This window comes from Sinocyclocheilus rhinocerous, unplaced genomic scaffold (assembly GCF_001515625.1).
Source record: "Sinocyclocheilus rhinocerous isolate Xijiao unplaced genomic scaffold, SAMN03320098_v1.1 scaffold852, whole genome shotgun sequence".
Taxonomy (NCBI): Eukaryota; Metazoa; Chordata; class Actinopteri; order Cypriniformes; family Cyprinidae; genus Sinocyclocheilus; species Sinocyclocheilus rhinocerous.
In genome coordinates this window covers 640,436-661,691 of record NW_015626422.1, presented here as the reverse complement: position 1 = coordinate 661,691, position 21,256 = coordinate 640,436, and the positions used below count along the sequence as shown (strand labels likewise).

The following is a 21,256-nucleotide window of genomic DNA, read 5'->3' as shown; positions in this document are numbered from 1 at the left end:
CACACACACACACACACACACACTCACTCTCTCACTCACACACACTCACTTACTCACTCACACACACTCACTTACTCACTCACTCACTCACACACACACACACACACACACTCACTCATCTGCTGCATGTGTGTCATGCTCCTGATCTGAGATCAGCATGTTCCTCATATCTGACAGCACAGGATCCAAACATTCAGTGCTTATTATGACTCATAATTTCACACAATCTTTTGTTCATTTTGGTCCTGCCTTCATTAAAGGATCAGATCAGACTGAGATGAGAATCAAACCCATGTGATGTTCAGTCTTCTGTGATTCAGCAGAATGTTCACGCTGCTCGTTTCATGCTCGGTTTGAAGATTGTGAGTCATGTGGGTTCATGAGGGTGATTCTCATGTTCACTTGATCATCCTTTAACACTGCAGACATGATGCTCTTCCTCACTTCCTCACTCCACTACAAACATCTAAACATTCGTAAATCAAGATACAGTTACCAGAGTTGTACAATGATGTCAGATAAGGCTTTTTTAAATCTAATGTTAGTGTGCATCTCCAGTAAATGTACAGTATCTTGATTGAAGAATGGTTAGATATTCCAGTAATTATGAAGTTTGCTCACTTTCTTGCATCACACATTCTTGTTCATTCAGATTTGTGTTTGAGAATTGAATAGTCACATGACCTCATCAGCGAGTGACGTCCAGTTACCTGCAGATAAGAACATTAGTTTGCATTTATAAATCAAATCACACTGGAAATGGAAGGTCAAATCGAGCACATTGCATTGTGGGATACAGTATGTGATGATGTAGATCATTCCATGCATCCAGTGCACAGTGTACATGCTGCATACTGCAGATCAGTAGTATGTTAGTGAGTTGATGATCGCATCCTGAGCTCTAGATTCTGATCTCATCTGGATTTCTTGTGTGATTAACAATGTCTTTCTTCCTCTTATGGGCCACAGAAATTCATGATGAAGGTAGGAATCCATGTGAGTGTGTGTCCATGTCCGTGTCGTTGTTGTGCATCCCGCAGTGATGTGATGTAGTGCAATGTAATGTAGCTGTACAGTGAGCTAATTCCAGTGAGACGAGAGCGAGAGCAGGAGTGAGTGTAATGAGAAAATAAAGGTCCTGTTCTTCCTGTCCTGAAGCATTACTGCAGCCATTACCTGATACATACACACACACACACACACTCGGCCTTAAGAGAGCCATTAACACACACACACACACACTCGGCCTTAAGAGAGCCATTAACACACACACACACACACTCCCAGGAACATCAGCCTCACGATGGAAAAACACTCAAACACATTTAGACTCGTTTGACATATCGGCATTCTTCATGTTCGTTTATGGCATGTACATTGCTATTTGTTTTGTCCATTTATATGCAAATCGATTGTTTTGAAGTTTTACTGAAAATAGCAGGGTAATAAATATTTAAATGGAAATGGTTTTAAAATTAAATAAGTTATGTATTATATGAGTTTTAAATATTAGATATACTCTTAAATGTATAAAACAATCATTTAAATAAATATTTTAAAATAGCCTAAATACAAAAATAAATATTATAAATAAATATTTTTAAAAATACCCTACACACGCGCACACACATATTTTATATATAGAAATATTTTAATGTATATTTTAATATTTATATTAAAATATTTGTATACATAGACGTTTATTTTTTTATATTTTATATATTTAAATATACTTAATGTAAATTTGATGTTATAATTAGATAACTGTATATTTGTGTGTGTATTTAGGGTGTTGTGTGATTTAGCTGTGAATGTGAGGCTGATGAGTGTCGTATTGTATTCAGTGTTATGAGTGTGTATCTCTGTGTGTGTGTGTGTGTGTTTCAGACGGCGCAGGGCGGAGGTCACCGGACGCTGCTCTACGGTCACGCGGTCTTACTGAGACACTCCTACAGCGGGATGGTGTGTGTTACTCTGACGACTCGTCACGTCTGAGTGTCTGTGTGTGAGATTCACCTGTCGATGTGTTTCTCTCTCCAGTATCTGTGCTGTCTGTCTACGGCTCACTCATCCACCGACAAACTAGCATTTGACGTGGGGCTTCAGGAAGACACGACAGGTGATGTCACTTCCTGTTTACATTCCCTGACTGAATGTTTCGCAGGAACATGTGCTGGTCATATTTCATCACAAAATCAGAAAACAGAAATAAAAACAATGAGAATGAAGCCTGTTCTCAGGACCATTAGAAGCATTGCAACATTATTTTCATTATTCTTATTCTTATTACTGTTATGCAGTGTCATTTTAGTATCATTGAGACACTGTTATAGTTTTTGTTTATATTTTGAATTATGTTGTATTTTCATGTTTTAGTTATTTTGTTGTGTTTTGTCATTTTTATTAGTTTTTGGTTGTAAATGATCTGATTTATAACTATACTTATCCTGTGTGTGTGTGTGCGCGCGTGTGGTGGACCATCCACCCGGCGTCCAAGCAGAGGTCAGAGGGTGAGAAGGTGCGAGTGGGTGATGACCTCATCCTGGTCAGCGTGTCGTCTGAACGATACCTGGTGAGTTTTACCAGAATTAGAAGCTGATAGCTGCACGTCAGCTAAAACCCGTGAAAAACACGCTGATGAGTCTGAGGGCGTGTCTCTGTTCCAGCACTTGTCGTATGGTAACAGCAGTTTGCACGTGGACGCAGCTTTCCAGCAGACGCTCTGGAGCGTGGCTCCGATCTGCTCCGGCAGTGAAGTGGCTCAGGGTGAGTGAGTATTTGACACGCTAATGTCATGCTACATTCCACTTCCTGTTCATTTACTCAGCACCGTGTGTTTCAGGCTTCCTGATTGGTGGAGATGTTCTGCGGCTGCTGCATGGTCACATGGACGAGTGTTTGACCGTCCCGTCAGGAGAACACGGAGAGGAACAGCGCAGGTCAGGGTTCATCTATTATCTGATCCAGTGGCGTTCACTGATATAAAAGACTAGTTCACACAAATCTGTCATCATTCAATCAACCGCATGCTTCTCCAAAGCAGTGAATGAGGACAGATGCTGTCAAATGATGACACAAGGATCATGTTTGGTGAACTGCTCCTTTTAGGGGTCTGTTTGTTCCTGTGGGTCAATGGTTCTCAACCAGGGGTCCTGGGTCCACCAGGAGCCTCAAGATGACTTAAAGTTGTTTATAACAAAATAACCATTAAAATAAGCACAAAAAAAAATCAAGATATTTCTTATTTTAATGCAGCCTCTCAACAGCTTAGTAATTACCCAGTAATCACAAAAAAATTGAAAAGTCTTGTGAATTTATTGGATAAAAAGAGCAGGAACCCTGAGGAATATTCAGGTCTTATAACTTCTAAAATTATGAAATCTGTTGTACAGAAACTTCAAATATGGTTGTGTCCAGTGGGTTAAAGCGGCTGAGAAGCGCTGATGTAGATGATGTGGAGAGTGTGTTGTGTGTATCTGGTTCTTCACGGCTCACTGCTCCATATGGACCGTACTGTGTGTTGAGGTTGATTAAACACTCTTGATGGTTGACGTGTGGAGTGTTTCGGCTCTCTGAGGGTTTCAGTAGGATGTCTTCATCTTCTGAGGTCAACCGCTGTGGCTGGAGGTTGTTGGCGTCCCTGTGAAGAGCTGGATATACATTTGTGCTCATATACGAAGGGCCAGGAAAAAACTGGATCAAAATAAAAAAAAAACTCCATGACATCTTGACTAACGAAATGAGATGAAGACGTGCAGAATATGAGCCCTTTAACATCGTACTCCAGTTATCTCTCGTAACACACCGTTGCTTCTCCTGAAGGTAAAGTAGGACGTTCTCTTGTTCTTCAGTAGAAACAGAGTCTCTCGGGTCTCTTCGTGAGGTTCTGTGAGACAGAATGAGATCTGCTGTGACTGCTGTAATTACAGAAACACCTGTCCTCTGTGGGACATCAGACACGGGTAGAAATGCGTTACTCTGCTCCTCTCTCTACCGCAAACTATTTAACCCAGAATAAACAGATACCTCCTAAAATCACTCAAGTCATTCAACAGACACTTAAACATTAAAAATAAAATGAAAGCTAAATATAGTTTGGTTAGATGAGCTTCTGATTATGAGAGCATATGTTATATGATTATGAGGATCCGTAACTTGCATTGCATTCAATGTGTACATTTGATCAGTTCTTGCATTCCCTGGGAATCGAACCCATGACCTTGGCATTGCTCGCGGCATGATCTACTGTTTCAGCTGTATAAATCATTCGTTAGTATGAGTTTAAGCTCCTCAGCTTCACATATAAAGCTATAGTCTGTTCCTCTCAGGGTTTGATGTTCTCTTTATCCGTGTTTCTCGTCACCGGTGGCCTTGAGCGTGTCACGTCTGCTTTTGAACGCATTAATTCAAAGAACGTTTCTCTGTATCCATCTATCTCTTTTAACTCGAACAAGAGATGTTCTTGCACAAGTATTACGCAAGTGTGTGTTTTGCGAGGACCGCTGCATTGTGGGACCATGTTTGTGTGTAGGTGTGTGTGTCTTTCTCTTCTCTGGTGTGTAAAGCAGCAGTAGTCAGACCAGAAATGTTCCCAGCGCACATCGTGTTCCAGACACTGATTGTGATTCTTCAGACTGCAGTTTGAGGTCAGACACAGACCGTCAGGAGGAGACGTCGTGATGAATGATGCTGTCTTAATAATCATTGTGTGTATTTTTGCTTTTTTTGATCCACATCAACAGTCTGAGCTCCGCTTCTCAACCTTCAGCTGCCCTCAAGAGTCTCACACAGACTTGTTTTGTGCTGCACAGGAAGTGATGTCATTATTGGTCTCAATTCTTTGCACTACTTCTGCTGTGCCAGTGTCAGAAATTAAGGAACAATTTTTGATTTTCAAGGACATTTTCTACCTTTCATTTTTTTTCTAGCCATATACAATTTCCATAAAATAAAATAAAATACTTCAGTCAAATACTTTAACTGAAATTATAATTCATTTGTCATTCGGAACAATTATGACTGTTAGGACTGATCTCTAATATCTGACATCTGACAAAACTCACTAATAACACATTTACACACAAGTATTTTGGTCACTGAGCTCCGCTTCATCTGTGATTCTGCTTTAAATAGCAATGTACTGTAGATTTACAGTATGGACTGATGTGTAGACACTCATATGTTGGTTTTGTCTCCTGCAGGACGGTGCATTACGAGGGTGGAGCCGTGTCCATCCACGCCAGATCCCTCTGGAGGCTGGAGACGCTCCGAGTGGCGTGAGTGATGAGCGTTTCTCTGTGTGTGCTGATTCACACGCTCAGAGCACTTCAGTGCTGAGGAGGAGCTCTTGAGTTCATGAGTGCACCATTACTGAGATCTGTGCTGGGGAAGAGTGCAATAAAGCATCTCTCAATGCCACGCCGGGGACACGTGCACGGCCACATTTTAATAAAATCAATCAATCAATCAAAATCATTAGCTTGCTTTTTTATTTCAGTTCATTTTTATTATTTACAAAAGTCTGGAGTAGTTAAGATTTTTCAATGTTTTTGAGAGAAGTCTCTTCTGCTGACCAAGGCTGCATTTATTTGATCGAAATACAGTAAAAATCTTGAGAAATTATCACAATTTAAAACAGCTGTTTTCTGTGTGAATATCTGTTTAACTGTAATGTATTTCTGTGATGTGCAGCTGTATTTTCAGCATCATTACTGCAGTCTTCAGTGTCACATGATCTTCAGAAATCATTCTAATATGTGACCCTGGAGCACAAAACCAGTCATAAGGGTAAATTTTTCGAAATTGAGATTTATAGATCATCTGAAAGATGAATAAATAAGCTTTCCATTGATGTATGGTTTGTTAGGATAGGACAATATTTGAACATCTGGAATCTGAGGGTGCAAAAAAATCTAAATACTGAGAAAATCATCTTTAAAGTTGTTCAAATGAAGTTCTTAGCAATGCATATTACTAATCAAAAATTAAGTTTTGATATAATTACGGTAGGAAATTTACCAAATATCTTTATGGAACATGATCTTTACTTAATATCCTAATGATTTTTGGCATAAAAGAAAAATCATAATTTTGACCCATACAATGTATTGTTGGCTATTGCTACAAATATACCCCAGCGACTTAACACTGCTTTTGTGCTCCAGGGTCACATATTACAATTATTTGAAAATCTGGAATCTGAGGGTGCTAAAAAATCTAAATATTGAGAAAATCAATTTTAAAGTTGTCCAAATGAAGTTCTTAGCCATGCATATTACTAATCAAAAATTAAGTTTTGATATATTTACGGTAGGACATTTACAAAATATCTTCATGGAACATGATCTTTACTTAATATCCTAATGATTTTTGGCATAAAAGAAAAATGTATAATTTTGACCCATACAATGTATTGTTGGCTATTGCTACAAATACACCCCAGCGACTTAACACTGCTTTTGTGCTCCAGAGTCACATATGATGATTACGGTAGTGTTTCAGTTTATTAGTTCTATTTTAAATCCACACATTTAGAAACGACATGACGTGAAAAGACACTCTTTATTTAACTCCATATGAACCTGTAGAGCACAGACTGACCGGCTGTACTGTGTTTGGACCCTGTGAGGTTCCCATCATGCCGCAGTGCTGATGTCAAACCCCTCTGGCGTTTGCGTTTCCATGAAGCCTTTAATCACACACTGCAGGACGTCAGCTCCTCTGCGTTCTGCTCTTCACAGACTAAAAATAATCCGGGACGCTGAAGTTGGAGCGTTTTATCAAAGTGGCATTTTGGGGTTGGGGCCAAATACTGGGGCAGGAGCCCAACACAGTTTACTTTCTGCTTTTGAATTACAAATCAGCGTCTGTTCAGGTTTTCATCGTGAGCATCTCGTCATTTTCTCATCCTCACGTTGAATCTCTGAGCTGCTGTTTGTGATGAAAGCATCGTAAGAGTAGATCGTATGCACTGTATATCAAGTCTTCTGAAACCAAATGATGCTTACTGTTTGAAAACCACTTGAATTTCAGTCATCATTAACTGATTGTCTTTACACTGTTCCTTTAGTACTCTGTCTGAACTCAGCAGTGGTTTAGTGTGTGCCGCAGTGCATTGTGGGTAAGCTGAAGCCTGTCCTCTGGCTGTGTGCAGGTGGAGCGGCAGTCACATCCGCTGGGGTCAGCTGTTTCGGTTGCGTCACGTGACCACCGGGAAGTATCTCAGCATGATGGACGATCAAGGACTCCTGCTGATGGACAAGGAGAATGCGGACGTCAAATCAACGGCTTTCTGCTTCCGTTCCTCAAAAGTGAGACTGACGCCACACAAACCTGAGCTGAACCTGAAATACCTCAAACACTTGTCGTTAGATCAGTTCATCTGCATATGAGGATCAAAATGCGAATGTTAATTAAATTCTGACTCTGACTCAGTTCCTGAATTTGAATTGAATTGGTGTTGAAGCAGCAAACGGGATAAAGCCTTGGCCTTATGTGTTTTTATAATTAAAGAAAGAATAATTGATGGCTCTTATTTGTTTTATCAATATTGATTTATTAATATGAGTTTAGACAAAGCATGTTTTTTTTACGCACCAGTGATTAAAAATGCAATTATTTTTCTAATTATTATGGAAAAAAATTTAATTTTAATAAATAAAATATAAAAAAAGGTAATTGCATCTTTTTATCTCACAGTTTTTGGTGTGGATTAACTGGTTCTCACCATGAATATAGCCATAGATGCTAAGAAAGAAATAAACAAACAAACACAATTTTGACTTATTTTCTTGAGATTGCAAATCTTGCAATTTAGATTTTTTTTCAGAGTATTAGCAGAATTGTGAGATATAAACTCAAAAGATTTTTCAAAAAAGTTGCAATTACCTGTTTTAATAATTTGATAATTACACCGTTGTTAGCTTCCATTTTTGTGTTCATAATTAATCCGCATTTTTAAATGGACTTATTTTAATGATTTATATGTTGATGACTAAACACAGTAAATTTCTCTTCCTGTCATTTGAGTTCCTGTGTTGAGAGCTATTGAATTCAAATTGAAAGGAAACGGATTTTATATTGAGATGTTTGCTGACTGAACCATAGTTTACCCATGATCCTCTGCTCGTCCTCCTGCAGGAGAAGCTGGACTTTGGCCTGAGGAAGGAGGTGGATGGGATGGGCGTCCCAGACATCAAATACGGCGACTCGGTCTGTTATATCCAGCATGTGGACACTGGGCTCTGGCTCACGTACCAGTCTGTGGACGCCAAGTGTGCGCGAATGGGCGGAGTTCAGAGGAAGGTGAGCGCGTGAACGTGGCTTTATATGAAAGCGTTTGACAGGATCTGAGCGTGTGTGAGTGAGTGTGTGTGTCACTGTGAGTTCAGTGTGATGGATTCATTCATACGTGACGCCCGTGAGCTGCTTCTGAGAGATTCATTACAGACGCGTCAGACTCTCACACCCTCATCATTAGCGCTGCAGCACACACACACACACACACACACACTCGAGTGGAGGATGAATGTAACGTACAGATATGTGTGTGTGTGTGTGTTTTAGGCCATCATGCATCATGAGGGTCACATGGATGACGGTTTGACGCTCTCACGATCACAACACGAGGAGTCACGCACCGCTAGAGTCATTCGCAGCACGGTTTTCCTCTTCAACCGCTTCATCAGGTAACACACACACACACTCACTCACACACACACGTTTACTATTGACTGAGGACTTCATGAGTGAATGATGCAGCTGATCACAGTGACGTCATTCAAGCACACGCTACAGATCTGTACCAACACGCATCACTTATTACCTAAACCACACCTGCATAAATTCATTTTTAAAACTGAGGAAACAGATAAAATTACACCTGAATCCAATTTTTTCAAACCCAACTGGACCCAAATGTCAAAAGCAAAAAATCTGCACATCTGTCTTTTTTTTTAGTTGAATTTAGAACTTGGTTTGATTTAGTTGAGTCTGATTTCAACTGCATTTAGGTGTTTTTCTGTAATCAGTATCTGGCAACAGGACATTGTTTTTCTGCTTGGGCAGGAAATCATAATAATAACGTTGTTGTGGAATTGTTTAATATTTGTTTTAAATAATACACTTTTTCTAGATTTCAGATCTTCTGGGGTCTATTTGGCACATTTGTTTACATTTTTAAAAAAATAATCAAGGCTCACTCAAGGCTACTAATATCAGTCTCCAAAGATTATCATCGTTAACTAAAACTTTGTTCAAAATTTATTTCAAATGAAATAAATTTTAACTGAAAAAACAAGGCAGCATTTCTCTTTTTTGTTAGAGTTAAAGTTGAAGTACTAAAATAAAACTGAAATAAAAAATTTATAAAAAACCATTAGACATGTTTAACAAAACAAAAATGACAAAAACACAACAAAATGATTCAAAATCTAACTAAAATTAAAACAGAAGATACAACAATGAAAACTAATTCAAAATTTTGAATTCAAAAACCAAAATATTATCTTAATGATACTAAAATAACATCATCCTGGCCTGTGTCTGAGACACAGCAAAGTTCTGGACACGAACGATCTATGTGGACCCGTCAAAACCTCTAATACACACACACACACACACACACTCAAACACAAACACTCTCACACACACACACTCACACACACTCAAACACACACACTCACACACACTCAAACACACAAACACAAGCACACTCAAACACAAACACACTCACTCACACACACACACACACTAAAACACACACACACTCACACACACCACACACTCAAACACACACACACACACACACACACACACTCAAACACACACACACACACACACACACACACACACACACGCACACACACACACACACACACACACACACACACACTCTCACACACGCACACACACACACACACACACACACACAGAGTGTTTTATCTGTTAACGGTCCTGTCCCTCCTCCCTGTGCGCAGGGGTCTAGACACTCTGAGTAAGAAGGGAAAGACATCCACCCTCGATCTGCCCATCGAATCAGTCAGTCTGAGTCTTGAGGATCTGATCGGATACTTCCAGCCGCCCGACGAACACCTGGAGCACGAGGACAAACAGAACCGCCTGCGAGCGCTCAAGAGCAGACAGAACCTCTTCCAGGAGGAGGTACGGATCACAGAAACACCAGACACAGCGTGGGATTCCTTTTCATTAGAATCAGAGCTGTCCTATAGAAGAAGCACAACTCAAGCCATGTGATTCACAATACACTGAACAAAAATCTGGTGTAGAATTAACTATGAAACGATTTTCACTCAGAAACTGCTAGTAAATATCACTAATAATTACAAATAAGTAACACACTGCAGTAAGCTCAACATTTTGATACAGAGAAACTGAAGTAGTATTATCTTTTAAACCATATTTCAATAATGTTTGCTTTATTTACAACTTCGAAAAATCATTTTTACAGTTTACAAAGAATCAGATAGCACTAGTACTACTTTACTCCGTCATTTCTCGTCAGATAATCTGAGCTGCTCCACATTCATTTTTATAGTGAGCTGTTTTTATTTCTCCTGAGAGTTTATAGAAGAAACATCTGAGACGATGTTGATATTTCAGCTGCATGCATGAGTTCATGTGTGTGTGTGTGTGTGTGTGTGTGTGTGTGTAGGGAATGATCAACCTGGTGCTGGAGTGTATCGATCGTCTGCATGTGTACAGCAGTGCGGCTCATTTTGCAGACGTGGCCGGTAAAGAGGCTGGAGAATCCTGGAAGTCCATCCTGAACTCCCTCTACGAGCTCCTGGGTATGATCCATATTCCAGCACTTTCCATCTGCACACATCAATAACCGGTGAAATCTGCTGACCGCGGCTCCAGGAGCTCCGATGCGTCTCGGACGAGTCCTGCTGCACGAGAGAGATGCACTGTGTTCACCATCACTCACTAGTGCACTGCTGACAGCAGTGTTTAGCAAAGTGCACTACTAACTCACACACTTCACACACTGTATATGTATACTGCATGCTGCTGTGATTCAGTAATAGTTCATCTGTTCCTCATGAACCTTTGAAGAGCTTCATTCCTAATGAATCGTATTATTCCCGTCACATGATCATCTATCTGTCTGTCTGTAGCTGCTCTGATCAGAGGAAACAGGAAGAATTGTGCTCAGTTTTCCGGCTCTCTGGATTGGCTGATCAGTCGTCTGGAGAGGCTGGAAGCGTCGTCTGGTATGTAGCGTTATTTATTGTGACGAGTGGATCGTTACGGTGTGCTGGTGTGATGATGTGTGAGTGTGTGTGTGTGTGTGTGTCCGCAGGGATTCTGGAGGTTCTGCACTGTGTTCTGGTGGAGAGTCCGGAAGCTCTAAACATCATTAAAGAGGGACACATCAAATCCATCATCTCACTGCTGGACAAACACGGACGCAACCACAAGGTGACTAAACTAGTGATGCTGTGAGCTGAATAATCATCAGCCAGACTCTCTCTTTTGATCATGTGGTGCTTTAGCGATTCACTTCATTTGATCTGTGCAGAAGTTCCAGTGTGGTTTTTCTATCAATGTCTAGTTTTCATGGCTTACTCAGTTGGTTGTGTTTTTTATCTGTTCATGTTTAATACCGTCACCTTAATTCAGATCTTTACTGATTATATGTCATTGTAATACTAAAAAAATTAACCATAGCACAGATTATTGTTACACATTTATTCAAATAGCTTAGAATCAGCATAGATCTGTCAAAAAACAATTACATTTAATCAGTTAAAAAGTGAGCACGGTTTAAATATGACTATCTGAGGTTTAATAATTAGATTAGACGACAAATACTGTATATGATCCTGTTTATTTCAAACCAGTGCTATTAGTATTATTGAATCAGATTTTTTTTTTTTTATTGGATTGTTTTAAGTTTTATTAATTTTACTGTGTTTTTGTAATTTTTATTATACACACACATATTTTTATATTTATAATTTAATATTATATATATATATATTTTTTTATTTTTATTTATTTAAAAATTTTTTTTTATATCTATAGTTTTTAAGTTGTAATGTTACGTTTGTTTATTTTAGTTTGTTATTTTAGTACTTAAACTATATGAAAATGAGAAATGTTGCTTTGTCAACTAGCTGAAATTAAAATATTTTTTTATGCTTTATTTCGACTTCCTTTCAAACAATGAGCGTTTTTATGGTTTTAGTTTTAGTTAACAATAATAAACTGTTTCAAACATTATTTATTTATTACTACCACTATTATAGAAGTATAATTTTTACTCATTTCATTTATGAATGACTGACAAATATTCATAACATTAAGTTTATTATTTATGTAAAAAATGTGTTATCCAGCAATGGATTGAAATGTTATATGCAGTTAAAACAGATAAATCTTAAATAAATAAATATTAGGCCTAAAAAATTTTTTTGTGTGTGTGTGATACTGCTCTAATTGACAAAATCAGTGACATCTGCTGTTCGTATAATGTATATGTAATCACAAGGATGTGAACTTTTAATTCAATTCGATTTAAATTTATATGTATAGTTCTTTACACAATGCACATCAAAGCAGCTTCACAGAAAATGCATGTGTCTACATTACAAAGCAGAAGTGAATGTGTCCAAGTAATGTTCATTTCACAAATGAACAGTTCAAGGTAATAGAATCATACAGTTAGCTAACATGAATTAATTTCAGGCAGAAGCTCATTAAAGTGATTTTTACAAGTGTGATCATAATGATTACAATATAGAGAAATTTTGGCATCTGTGCATGTCGATTCAAGTTGGCGTCATCTGGGGTCCTCGCAGGGGTCAGCATCATCTCTTCACAGGTGTGGGGTCATCTGAAGTCTTTCAGACAGCTTCTGGAGCTGCTGTAATCTCTAGTTACCTCGAGATGGGCATCCCGGGGTAGGAACAGAAAGGCAGATAGAAAATAATTAGCATAGCTGCTGTTCATTAAGTTTCAAGCAAAAAAAAAAAAGTTTCAGATGATGGTTTTTATATTTGTATATGTGAAGGTGTGTATTATGGGACATCATGTATGTGTTTGAGTAAGCTGATGATTGGCTCGTAGCCGACCTGACGGCGGTGTGTCTGTGATGTTCAGGTGCTGGATGTCCTGTGTTCTCTGTGTGTGTGTCACGGTGTGGCAGTTCGCTCCAATCAGCACCTGATCTGTGATAACCTGCTGCCTGGCAGAGACCTGCTGCTGCAGACGCGACTCGTCAATCACGTCAGCAGGTAGAACAGCATCGCCATCACTTCCTGTCATCACTTCCTGTCACCTCACACTCTCTCAGTGCATCTCTCTGTCGCTCGTTCAGCATGAGGCCCAACATCTTCCTGGGCGTGAGTGAAGGCTCCGCCCAGTACAGGAAGTGGTATTATGAGCTGATCGTGGACCACGTGGAGGCGTTCGTGACGGCCGAAGCCACTCACCTGCGGGTGGGCTGGGCCTCAACACAGGGCTACGGGCCGTATCCGGGCGGAGGAGAGGGCTGGGGCGGGAACGGCGTCGGGGACGACCTCTACTCATACTGCTTTGATGGACTACACCTGTGGGCAGGTAACAACAGAGATTATTAATCGCTGTGATGCAGTGCTCATGTGCGGGCGAACTATTTAAAGCAATAGATCACCCAAAAAAATGGAAATGCACTCATTCTGAGGCCATCTAAGATGAGTTTGTTTCTTCATCATATTTGTAGAAATGTACCACTGCAGTCCATCAATTAATGTCTTGAGAAGACAAGAGAAACAAATCCATCATTAAGAGTCTATAATCCATAATAACGCTTCCTCCAGTGAAAAAGTGTTCTGGTGTGAATCAGGAGAGAAATCTGCACAGATCAAGCAGCGTTTAAACAGCTCTAAACACATATGTGGCTGGATTTTGATGTGAGAGACAACAGGAGATGCACTTTTTCACTGGAGGAAGCATTATTATGGATTATTGTGATCCACTGGTGAGCAACTGATGTAATGCTAAATTTCGCTAAATCAAAAACAAACTCCTCTGCATCTTGCAAGGCCTGTTGGATGGTTAAGGTTATGGTTTATTTACAGTATATAAAAACAAAAGTCTACAGAATGTCCCCATTTAGAGAGCTGAGTGTGTGTGTGTGTTCTGATGTGAGATATCTGCTGATGGTAGTGAAAACATCACTCACATAACAGCACATGTCAGCGGTTTTAAAGAGCCGTAGGCCATGTGACCGTAACGTGCGCTGTGATTGGCAGGTTGCGTGGCGCGTTCGGTCAGCTCACCCAATCAGCACGTGCTGCGGGCTGAGGATGTGGTCAGCTGCTGTCTGGATCTTAGCGCTCCCAGCATCTCCTTCCGCATCAACGGCCAGCCGGTCCAGGGAATGTTTGAGAACTTCAACTCAGACGGACTCTTCTTCCCCGTCGTGTCCTTCTCCTCTGGAGTCAAGTGAGTCTCATCGTCTCCAGAGAACACCCCCTGTCTGCCATTGGTCAGTCTGACAGATAACTCACATGAACGGCTGAGTCAGAACTGCTCAATCAAAACCGCTCAATGTCATCATCATCATTGCATATGGATGATGTGATATCACCTGTAAACTTTAACCTGCTCTGATTGGTGAAAAACTCTCGTCCTCCTCAGAGTGCGCTACCTGTTGGGCGGTCGTCATGGAGAGTTCAAGTTCCTGCCTCCATCTGGTTACGCTCCATGTTTTGAGGCCGTTTTACCACGAGAGAAGCTGCGTGTGGAGCACAGTCAGGAGTACAAACATGATCATGGGAGAACACGCGACCTCCTGGGACCCACAGTCACACTGTCACAGGCGGCCTTCACTCCAACACCGGTGGACACCAGTCAGGTACATCTACCTATACACACACCTGAACACACACCAGTCAGGTACACACACTTGTACACACACCTGAACACACACCAGTCAGGTACACACACCTGTACACACACCAGTCAGGTACACACACCTGAACACACACCAGTCAGGTACACACACACCTGAACACTAACCAGTTGTTTGATGAGTTTGTTAATGAATAGGTTCAGACGTGATGATCACGTTTGTGTGTGTGTGTGTGTGTGTGTATGTGAACATGTTTCTGCTGTATAGATCGTGTTGCCTCCACATCTTGAGCGGATCCGGGAGAAGCTGGCAGAAAACATCCATGAGCTGTGGGTGATGAACAAGATTGAGTTGGGATGGACCTACGGAGCGGTACGTCAGACACTCGTCATGTTCATGTCCTCTGTGGAGGATTGAAGCGTTTCCTCTGAATCAGAGATAAATTACTGAGGATTTCAGTCATTTACATTTTTCTGATATAATTAATTAATAGCTTTTCATCGACTCACAAACCCCAGTCCAGCAGAAACAGTGAGGTTGTTGATGAGCAAGAGGAAAGTCAGCTGACACTAGATGAATGGTTTTAAGTCATGCCACATGATAAAATAATCATAAAATATTCTTAGTTCAATTATTGTGAATGCAGTTATAACGTGTGATTGATTGTTCTGCCATTATCATTTAATGTTCCTCATTAATTCCCTATCAAAAATGAACTTTAAAATGTATTTTTTGTTGAATATGTCTATGGTGGAAAGCTCTTGATCTCCATGCACTCATGCATAGTCTGTTATGAATTCCTGCATTTTCTAACACAAATATGGTTCCCTCCATTCATGATGCAGGTGAGAGATGATAATAAACGGCAGCATCCGTGTCTGGTGGAGTTCTCCAGACTTCCTGAACAAGAGCGCAGCTACAACCTACAGATGTCTCAGGAGACGCTCAAGTTAGTTTCATCTGATGTGTTAATCAGTTTGATATCTTAGTTTACTAGTAATGACATTACATTTGGTATAATAATTGAAGACCTTGTTTTTGTATTGACTTGTAATTGTGTTTCATGTTCGTTGGATGGTTAGCACTTAAATATGTGACCATGGAGCACAAAACCAGTCTTAAGTGTCCATTTTTCAAAATTGAGATTTATACATCATCTGAAAGCTGAATAAGTAAGCTTTCCATTGATGTGTGGTTTGTTAGGAGAGGACAATATTTGGCTGAGATACAACTATTTGAAAATCTGGAATCTGAGGGTGCAAAAAAATCTAAATATTGAGAAAATCATCTTTAAAGTTGTTCAAATGAAGTTCTTAGCAATGCATATTACTAATCAAAAATTACGTTTTGATATATTTACGGTAGGAAATTTACCAAATACTTTAAAGTTGTCCAAATTAAGTTCTTAACAATGCATATTACTAATCAAAAATTACGTTTTGATATATTTACGGTAGGAAATTTACCAAATATCTTCATGGAAGATGATCTTTACTTAATATCCTAATGATTTTTGGCATAAAAGAAAAATTGATAATTTTGACCCATACAATGTATTGTTGGCTATTGCTACAAATATACCCCAGCAACTTAACACTGCTTTTGTGCTCCAGGGTCACATTTGTGAAAAGGCACATGCTGCTGAAATCATGATGTAGTAAATCAGATTGATCGGTGTCGTTCTTCACTAGTAGATCCAGTGCTGTCACGTGAACTAACGTCACTGATGAATCAGAGTCAATAGAGTCAATAAGCTCACATTGTCTTTGAGATGAATCATATTTGTGCTGGAGTCTCTTTGACTGTCATTAGTGTCTGTCTCTATCAGCACTCCTCTTTTCTGTCATCTTCTTTCTTTTCTGTTTCAGAAGCGTTCTAATGACTTTAATTACAGTCCTGTGCTGTGTGTGTGTGTGTGTGTGAGTCCCAGCGGTGCGCTCGTGTCTTAATGAGGTGTTGTGTGTGATTGTGCAGGAGTCACACTGGACTGACTTTGACTGAGCAGCACACCTGTCATCTGACAACTGACACAGTCCTGGATTGTTTATTGCACACAAATAAACATCTCATTAAATCAAATACTAACATGATTAATGTTGTCTAGCTCATAGTGTCGTTTTGTTGCTGGGTTTTGATGATGAAGGATGAACACAGACTGTGTGCTTTGACATCTGACTAATTGGACTAGACTCTGATCTGCTGTAGAGTTTGACTGACACACAGACTTCATCAGCAACAGAAGATGTGACACGTGTTTCTCATCAGTTTATTTTGCTCTCATTAACTATACATGATTTTATGGTTAGTTGCATTTATAGTTTTTATCATTGATTTCACTGCTGTGTGCGACGCATCACATCTAGGATCTGTTTTTGGTTCACGACCCTCTTGAGATTCACTGATGTAAATCACAATTTTCCCATCATGCCATGATCCGATGTGTGTGCTGCAGGACTCTTCTGGCGTTGGGCTGTCATGTTGGAGTGGCGGACGAACGAGCCGCAGAGAAAGTAAAAAATCTGAAGCTTTCAGCAAAGTGAGTGTCAAACGTCAGTCATGAAATACTAACACGTTTATGTGTCTGGATTTATGTTGTGTTTGGGATATTGGTGTCACAACTAGTTAAGCTAAGCTCTGATATCTCACTTTTCCATTAAACATCACACTGGTTAACTAGATTGAGCACTAACCAGCATCCTCTGAACAGAATCTCTGTCCCACATTTGAGTTTCCTGCATGTCTGTTACGTGTTGATATCATGTATGTAGTAAGCGTTAGTTGCTCGTCTGCTGGTCAGTTAGCGTGTGTTCTCCTGTCAGATACCAGCTGTCCAGCGGGTATAAACCGGCCCCGATGGACCTGATCCACATCAAACTGGCGTCTACCCAGGAGGCCATGGTGGACAAGCTAGCAGAGAACGCTCACAACGTCTGGGCGCGAGACCGCATACGACAGGGCTGGACCTACGGCGTCCAGCAGGTCAGTGTGTGTGTGTAGTGTGTAATGTGTAGTGTACATACCGGCTCCGTCCTAAACCCACTTATGCTTCCAAAACATACACTGCATGATTGGACTCTTTTATATGGTGTGTTCAAGTCATGACGATAGGATTTAGTGAGTTGAACGCACATGAATGTCAACGTCACAGTTAGGAATGGGAAACCATGAACTTTTTAAAGTCCTGAGTTTCTGAGCGTTAGTGAAAAAACATGTTGGATGCAATGAATGCAGCATCTGTATTGATGGTAAATTTGTTGAAATGAATGAAATTATTATATCTTTATCATTCACAGTGAAACTGGATACACTACATGTACAAAATACAATAGTATTGTACAATTATGATACAATTATTGATCCAATATAGTGATCCAATTCACATTTACTTCATAAATAAAAACATAAAAAAGCAAAATCACATCATTTTGTAGAAGTAGATTTAAAAACGTTAGCAAAACTTTCTGTAGAAAATGCACCTGACGTTGTAATTAAACTTCCCAACTCATAAATACTAACTTCCCAAGAGGACTTGAACGCACCGTTAATAGTAGTCTTTCGTTTAGATTTGAACTTAAGTGATTAATAATGTGGAACTGATACATTTGTTTATTTTATTTATTTATTTAGTCATTTAGCAGATGCTTTTATCCAAAGCGACTTACAAATGAGGACAATAAAAGCAGTCAAAACTAACAAAAGAGCAACAAGACAAGTCTCGTTTAGCCTAACGCAGTACACGTAGAAAAATTTGTTTCATTTTTTTTTTTTTTACCTTTATTTGTATAGCGCTTTATACAATACTGATTGTGTCAAAGCAGCTTTACAGTGTCAAACAGGAAAATAGTTTGTCAATAATGCAAGAAGACAATAACAGAGTCATTTTTCAGCTAAAGTCAGTTCATTGATGATTCAGTGACGTCATCATCCAGTTCAGCTCTCGTCCAATAGTGTCTGTGCAATCAGTCCTGGATACAGAAATATGTGTTTATTAAGTACAAATAAAGAGGAAAATGGAGAAAATAATCAAATGAGATGAAGCAGATTTCAAGTTTGAAGGATTTCATTCACTGGAATATCAAAAATAGATATGAACGCAAATATTTCATATATGAAGCAGTTTTACAGTTACAGTAGAAATAGCTATCGTGTGATATAAACGGACTGAGAAATGAGACTGGAGCCAGCTGTCAGTGAGATCCCCGTCTGGACTCCTCTGTGATGTCTCCTCACACTCGTCTCTGTGTCTCTGCAGGACATCAAGAGCAAGAGAAACCCTCGTCTGGTTCCTTACGTTCTTCTGGACGAGAGAACCAAGAAATCAAACAAGGACAGTCTGCGGGAAGCCGTGCGGACGCTGCTGGGATACGGATTCAACCTGGAGGCCCCGGATCAAGACCACGGTACCAGGAGTCTAGCCATAAAAAATATTTCCAATACTTGAAATAAAATACAAATTAACTGAAATAAAATAAAATGTATAAAAAAAGCTTAATCTTATTTTTTTCAGCTAGTTACCAAGGCAGCATTTCTCATTTTCATTTAGTGTAAGTTAAAGTGCTGAAATTACAAAACTAAAAACATAATAAAAACTATATAATAGTATTTTATAAAAAAAGATATAATAATAATGACAAAAACACAAGATTAAAAAAAAAAAAAAAATTTAATTAAAAAATGTTTTTATTAATTAAATAATTAAAATGAAAACAGAAAATATTTTTTACAAAAAATCTAATTCAAAAAGCTAACAAAACTATAATAGTATATCAATGATACAAAAATAACACTTGATGAGCCCAATTTTGTGTTAAAATGCAGTAAAACATGAAATTAATTAAATTTTTAAGATAGCCAACATTTACATTTAGTCATTTAGCAGACGCTTTTATCCAAAGCAACTTACAAATGAGGACAATAAAAGCAATCAAAATCAACAAAAGAGCAATGATATACAAGTGCTATAACAAGTCTCAGTTAGCTTAACGCAGTACACGTACCAAGGTACAATAAATACAAAATACACTGTCTGAATCACTCCCTGTTCCATATATAGTGCACTATGTGTCAGAAATGATGAACTTGATTTAGCTTCAGTGTCTCTTATAGTGTAGGGGGCGGGGCACTTCAGATTCTAGAGAGCATTTGATTGGACGGCGACTCTGAAGTGCAGAATGATGTCATCAGAATCGTTGATCTGCATTGGTGGTTTTTAGTTCTGATTGCAGATATCTTCTAAATGCATTTGTCATTGTTTTGGAGCACTCTAGCGTATTATATTCAGCTCATCATCCAGTGGTGGTTTGCTCATGCGTGTGTGTTTTGCGCAGCGGCCCGAGCAGACGTGTGTAATCCGTCTGCGGAGCGCTTCCGGATATTCCGAGCGGAGAAGACCTACAGCGTGAACGGAGGGAAGTGGTACTTTGAGCTGGAGGTGGTGACGGCGGGAGAGATGCGGGTGGGCTGGGCGAGACCCGGCTGTCTGCCGGACCTGGAGCTGGGCTCAGACGACCAGGCCTTCGTCTTTGATGGATTCAAGGTGAGCGTGATGCAGAAACACTGAGAGCCGTCACTCGTGTTGAGGACAGATGGAAGCTGAGCTGTGTTTCTGCAGGCTCAGCGCTGGCATCAGGGCAACGAGCACTTCGGCCGCTCCTGGCAGTCTGGAGACGTGGTGGGCTGCATGGTGGACATGAACGAACGCACCATGATGTTCACGCTCAACGGAGAGGTGCTGCTGGACGACTCCGGCTCTGAACTCGCCTTCAAAGACTTCGAAGTTTGGGAAGGTGAGTGAGACGTTTCCTATTCCCACTGAAATTGCTGTATTATGTGAAATTAACACTCGGATATTTGTAGGAACTCCATCATAATGTGATTTTATTTAAGATTTAATGAAATAGCTCAGCCAGAAATGATCATTTGATCATCCACTCCCCTCAAACCTATGGGTTTCTTTCTTCAGTCGAAAAACAAACCTTGAAGAACATTGGGAACCAAGCAACATTGGACCCCATTAACTTTCATTATATGGACAAAAAATATGGAGACATTTTTCAAAATAACTTATTTTTATTAAAGGATGATAGAATTAAAATTTTGGGGTGACTTATCCCTTTAATTGAGGTCAACAAGAAGTTAAAACTGACTCTCTTTATGTTCTTGCAGTCATACGTGATGTTATTATAAAGAAATAAATGTTTGTCTTGATAATCTTTGATCATAATCTAGTAACTTGTTCTCTCTGAAATGACTTTCTTTCTAGCTGACATCTTCAGTCTTTGTTATTTAACCGTCTGTCATATAGAGACAGTGAGTGTGTGTGAGTGAGTGTGTGTGAGTGTGTGTGAGTGTGTGTGTGTGTTTGAGTGTGTGTGTGAGTGAGTGAGTGAGTGTGTG

General features: G+C 39.6%; 1 protein-coding gene across 1 annotated transcript in view; it reads left to right on the top strand.

Annotated features, from left to right (window-relative positions):
* The window catches only part of ryr2a (ryanodine receptor 2a (cardiac)), a 114,337-nt gene that overhangs the window by 32,959 nt on the left and 60,122 nt on the right, over positions 1–21,256 (top strand). Inside the window, exons 5-28 of the mRNA XM_016521655.1 lie at positions 1,888–1,962; positions 2,041–2,123; positions 2,464–2,572; positions 2,667–2,766; positions 2,843–2,939; positions 5,202–5,276; positions 7,154–7,310; positions 8,140–8,304; positions 8,566–8,687; positions 9,978–10,161; positions 10,673–10,808; positions 11,139–11,234; positions 11,324–11,442; positions 13,126–13,259; positions 13,343–13,584; positions 14,259–14,451; positions 14,647–14,863; positions 15,128–15,232; positions 15,706–15,809; positions 17,313–17,396; positions 17,680–17,839; positions 19,113–19,260; positions 20,188–20,396; positions 20,472–20,646. Of these exons, the coding sequence (XP_016377141.1) occupies positions 1,888–1,962; positions 2,041–2,123; positions 2,464–2,572; positions 2,667–2,766; positions 2,843–2,939; positions 5,202–5,276; positions 7,154–7,310; positions 8,140–8,304; positions 8,566–8,687; positions 9,978–10,161; positions 10,673–10,808; positions 11,139–11,234; positions 11,324–11,442; positions 13,126–13,259; positions 13,343–13,584; positions 14,259–14,451; positions 14,647–14,863; positions 15,128–15,232; positions 15,706–15,809; positions 17,313–17,396; positions 17,680–17,839; positions 19,113–19,260; positions 20,188–20,396; positions 20,472–20,646 (3,289 nt within the window). The remainder of the gene's footprint in view (positions 1–1,887; positions 1,963–2,040; positions 2,124–2,463; positions 2,573–2,666; positions 2,767–2,842; positions 2,940–5,201; positions 5,277–7,153; positions 7,311–8,139; positions 8,305–8,565; positions 8,688–9,977; positions 10,162–10,672; positions 10,809–11,138; positions 11,235–11,323; positions 11,443–13,125; positions 13,260–13,342; positions 13,585–14,258; positions 14,452–14,646; positions 14,864–15,127; positions 15,233–15,705; positions 15,810–17,312; positions 17,397–17,679; positions 17,840–19,112; positions 19,261–20,187; positions 20,397–20,471; positions 20,647–21,256) is intronic.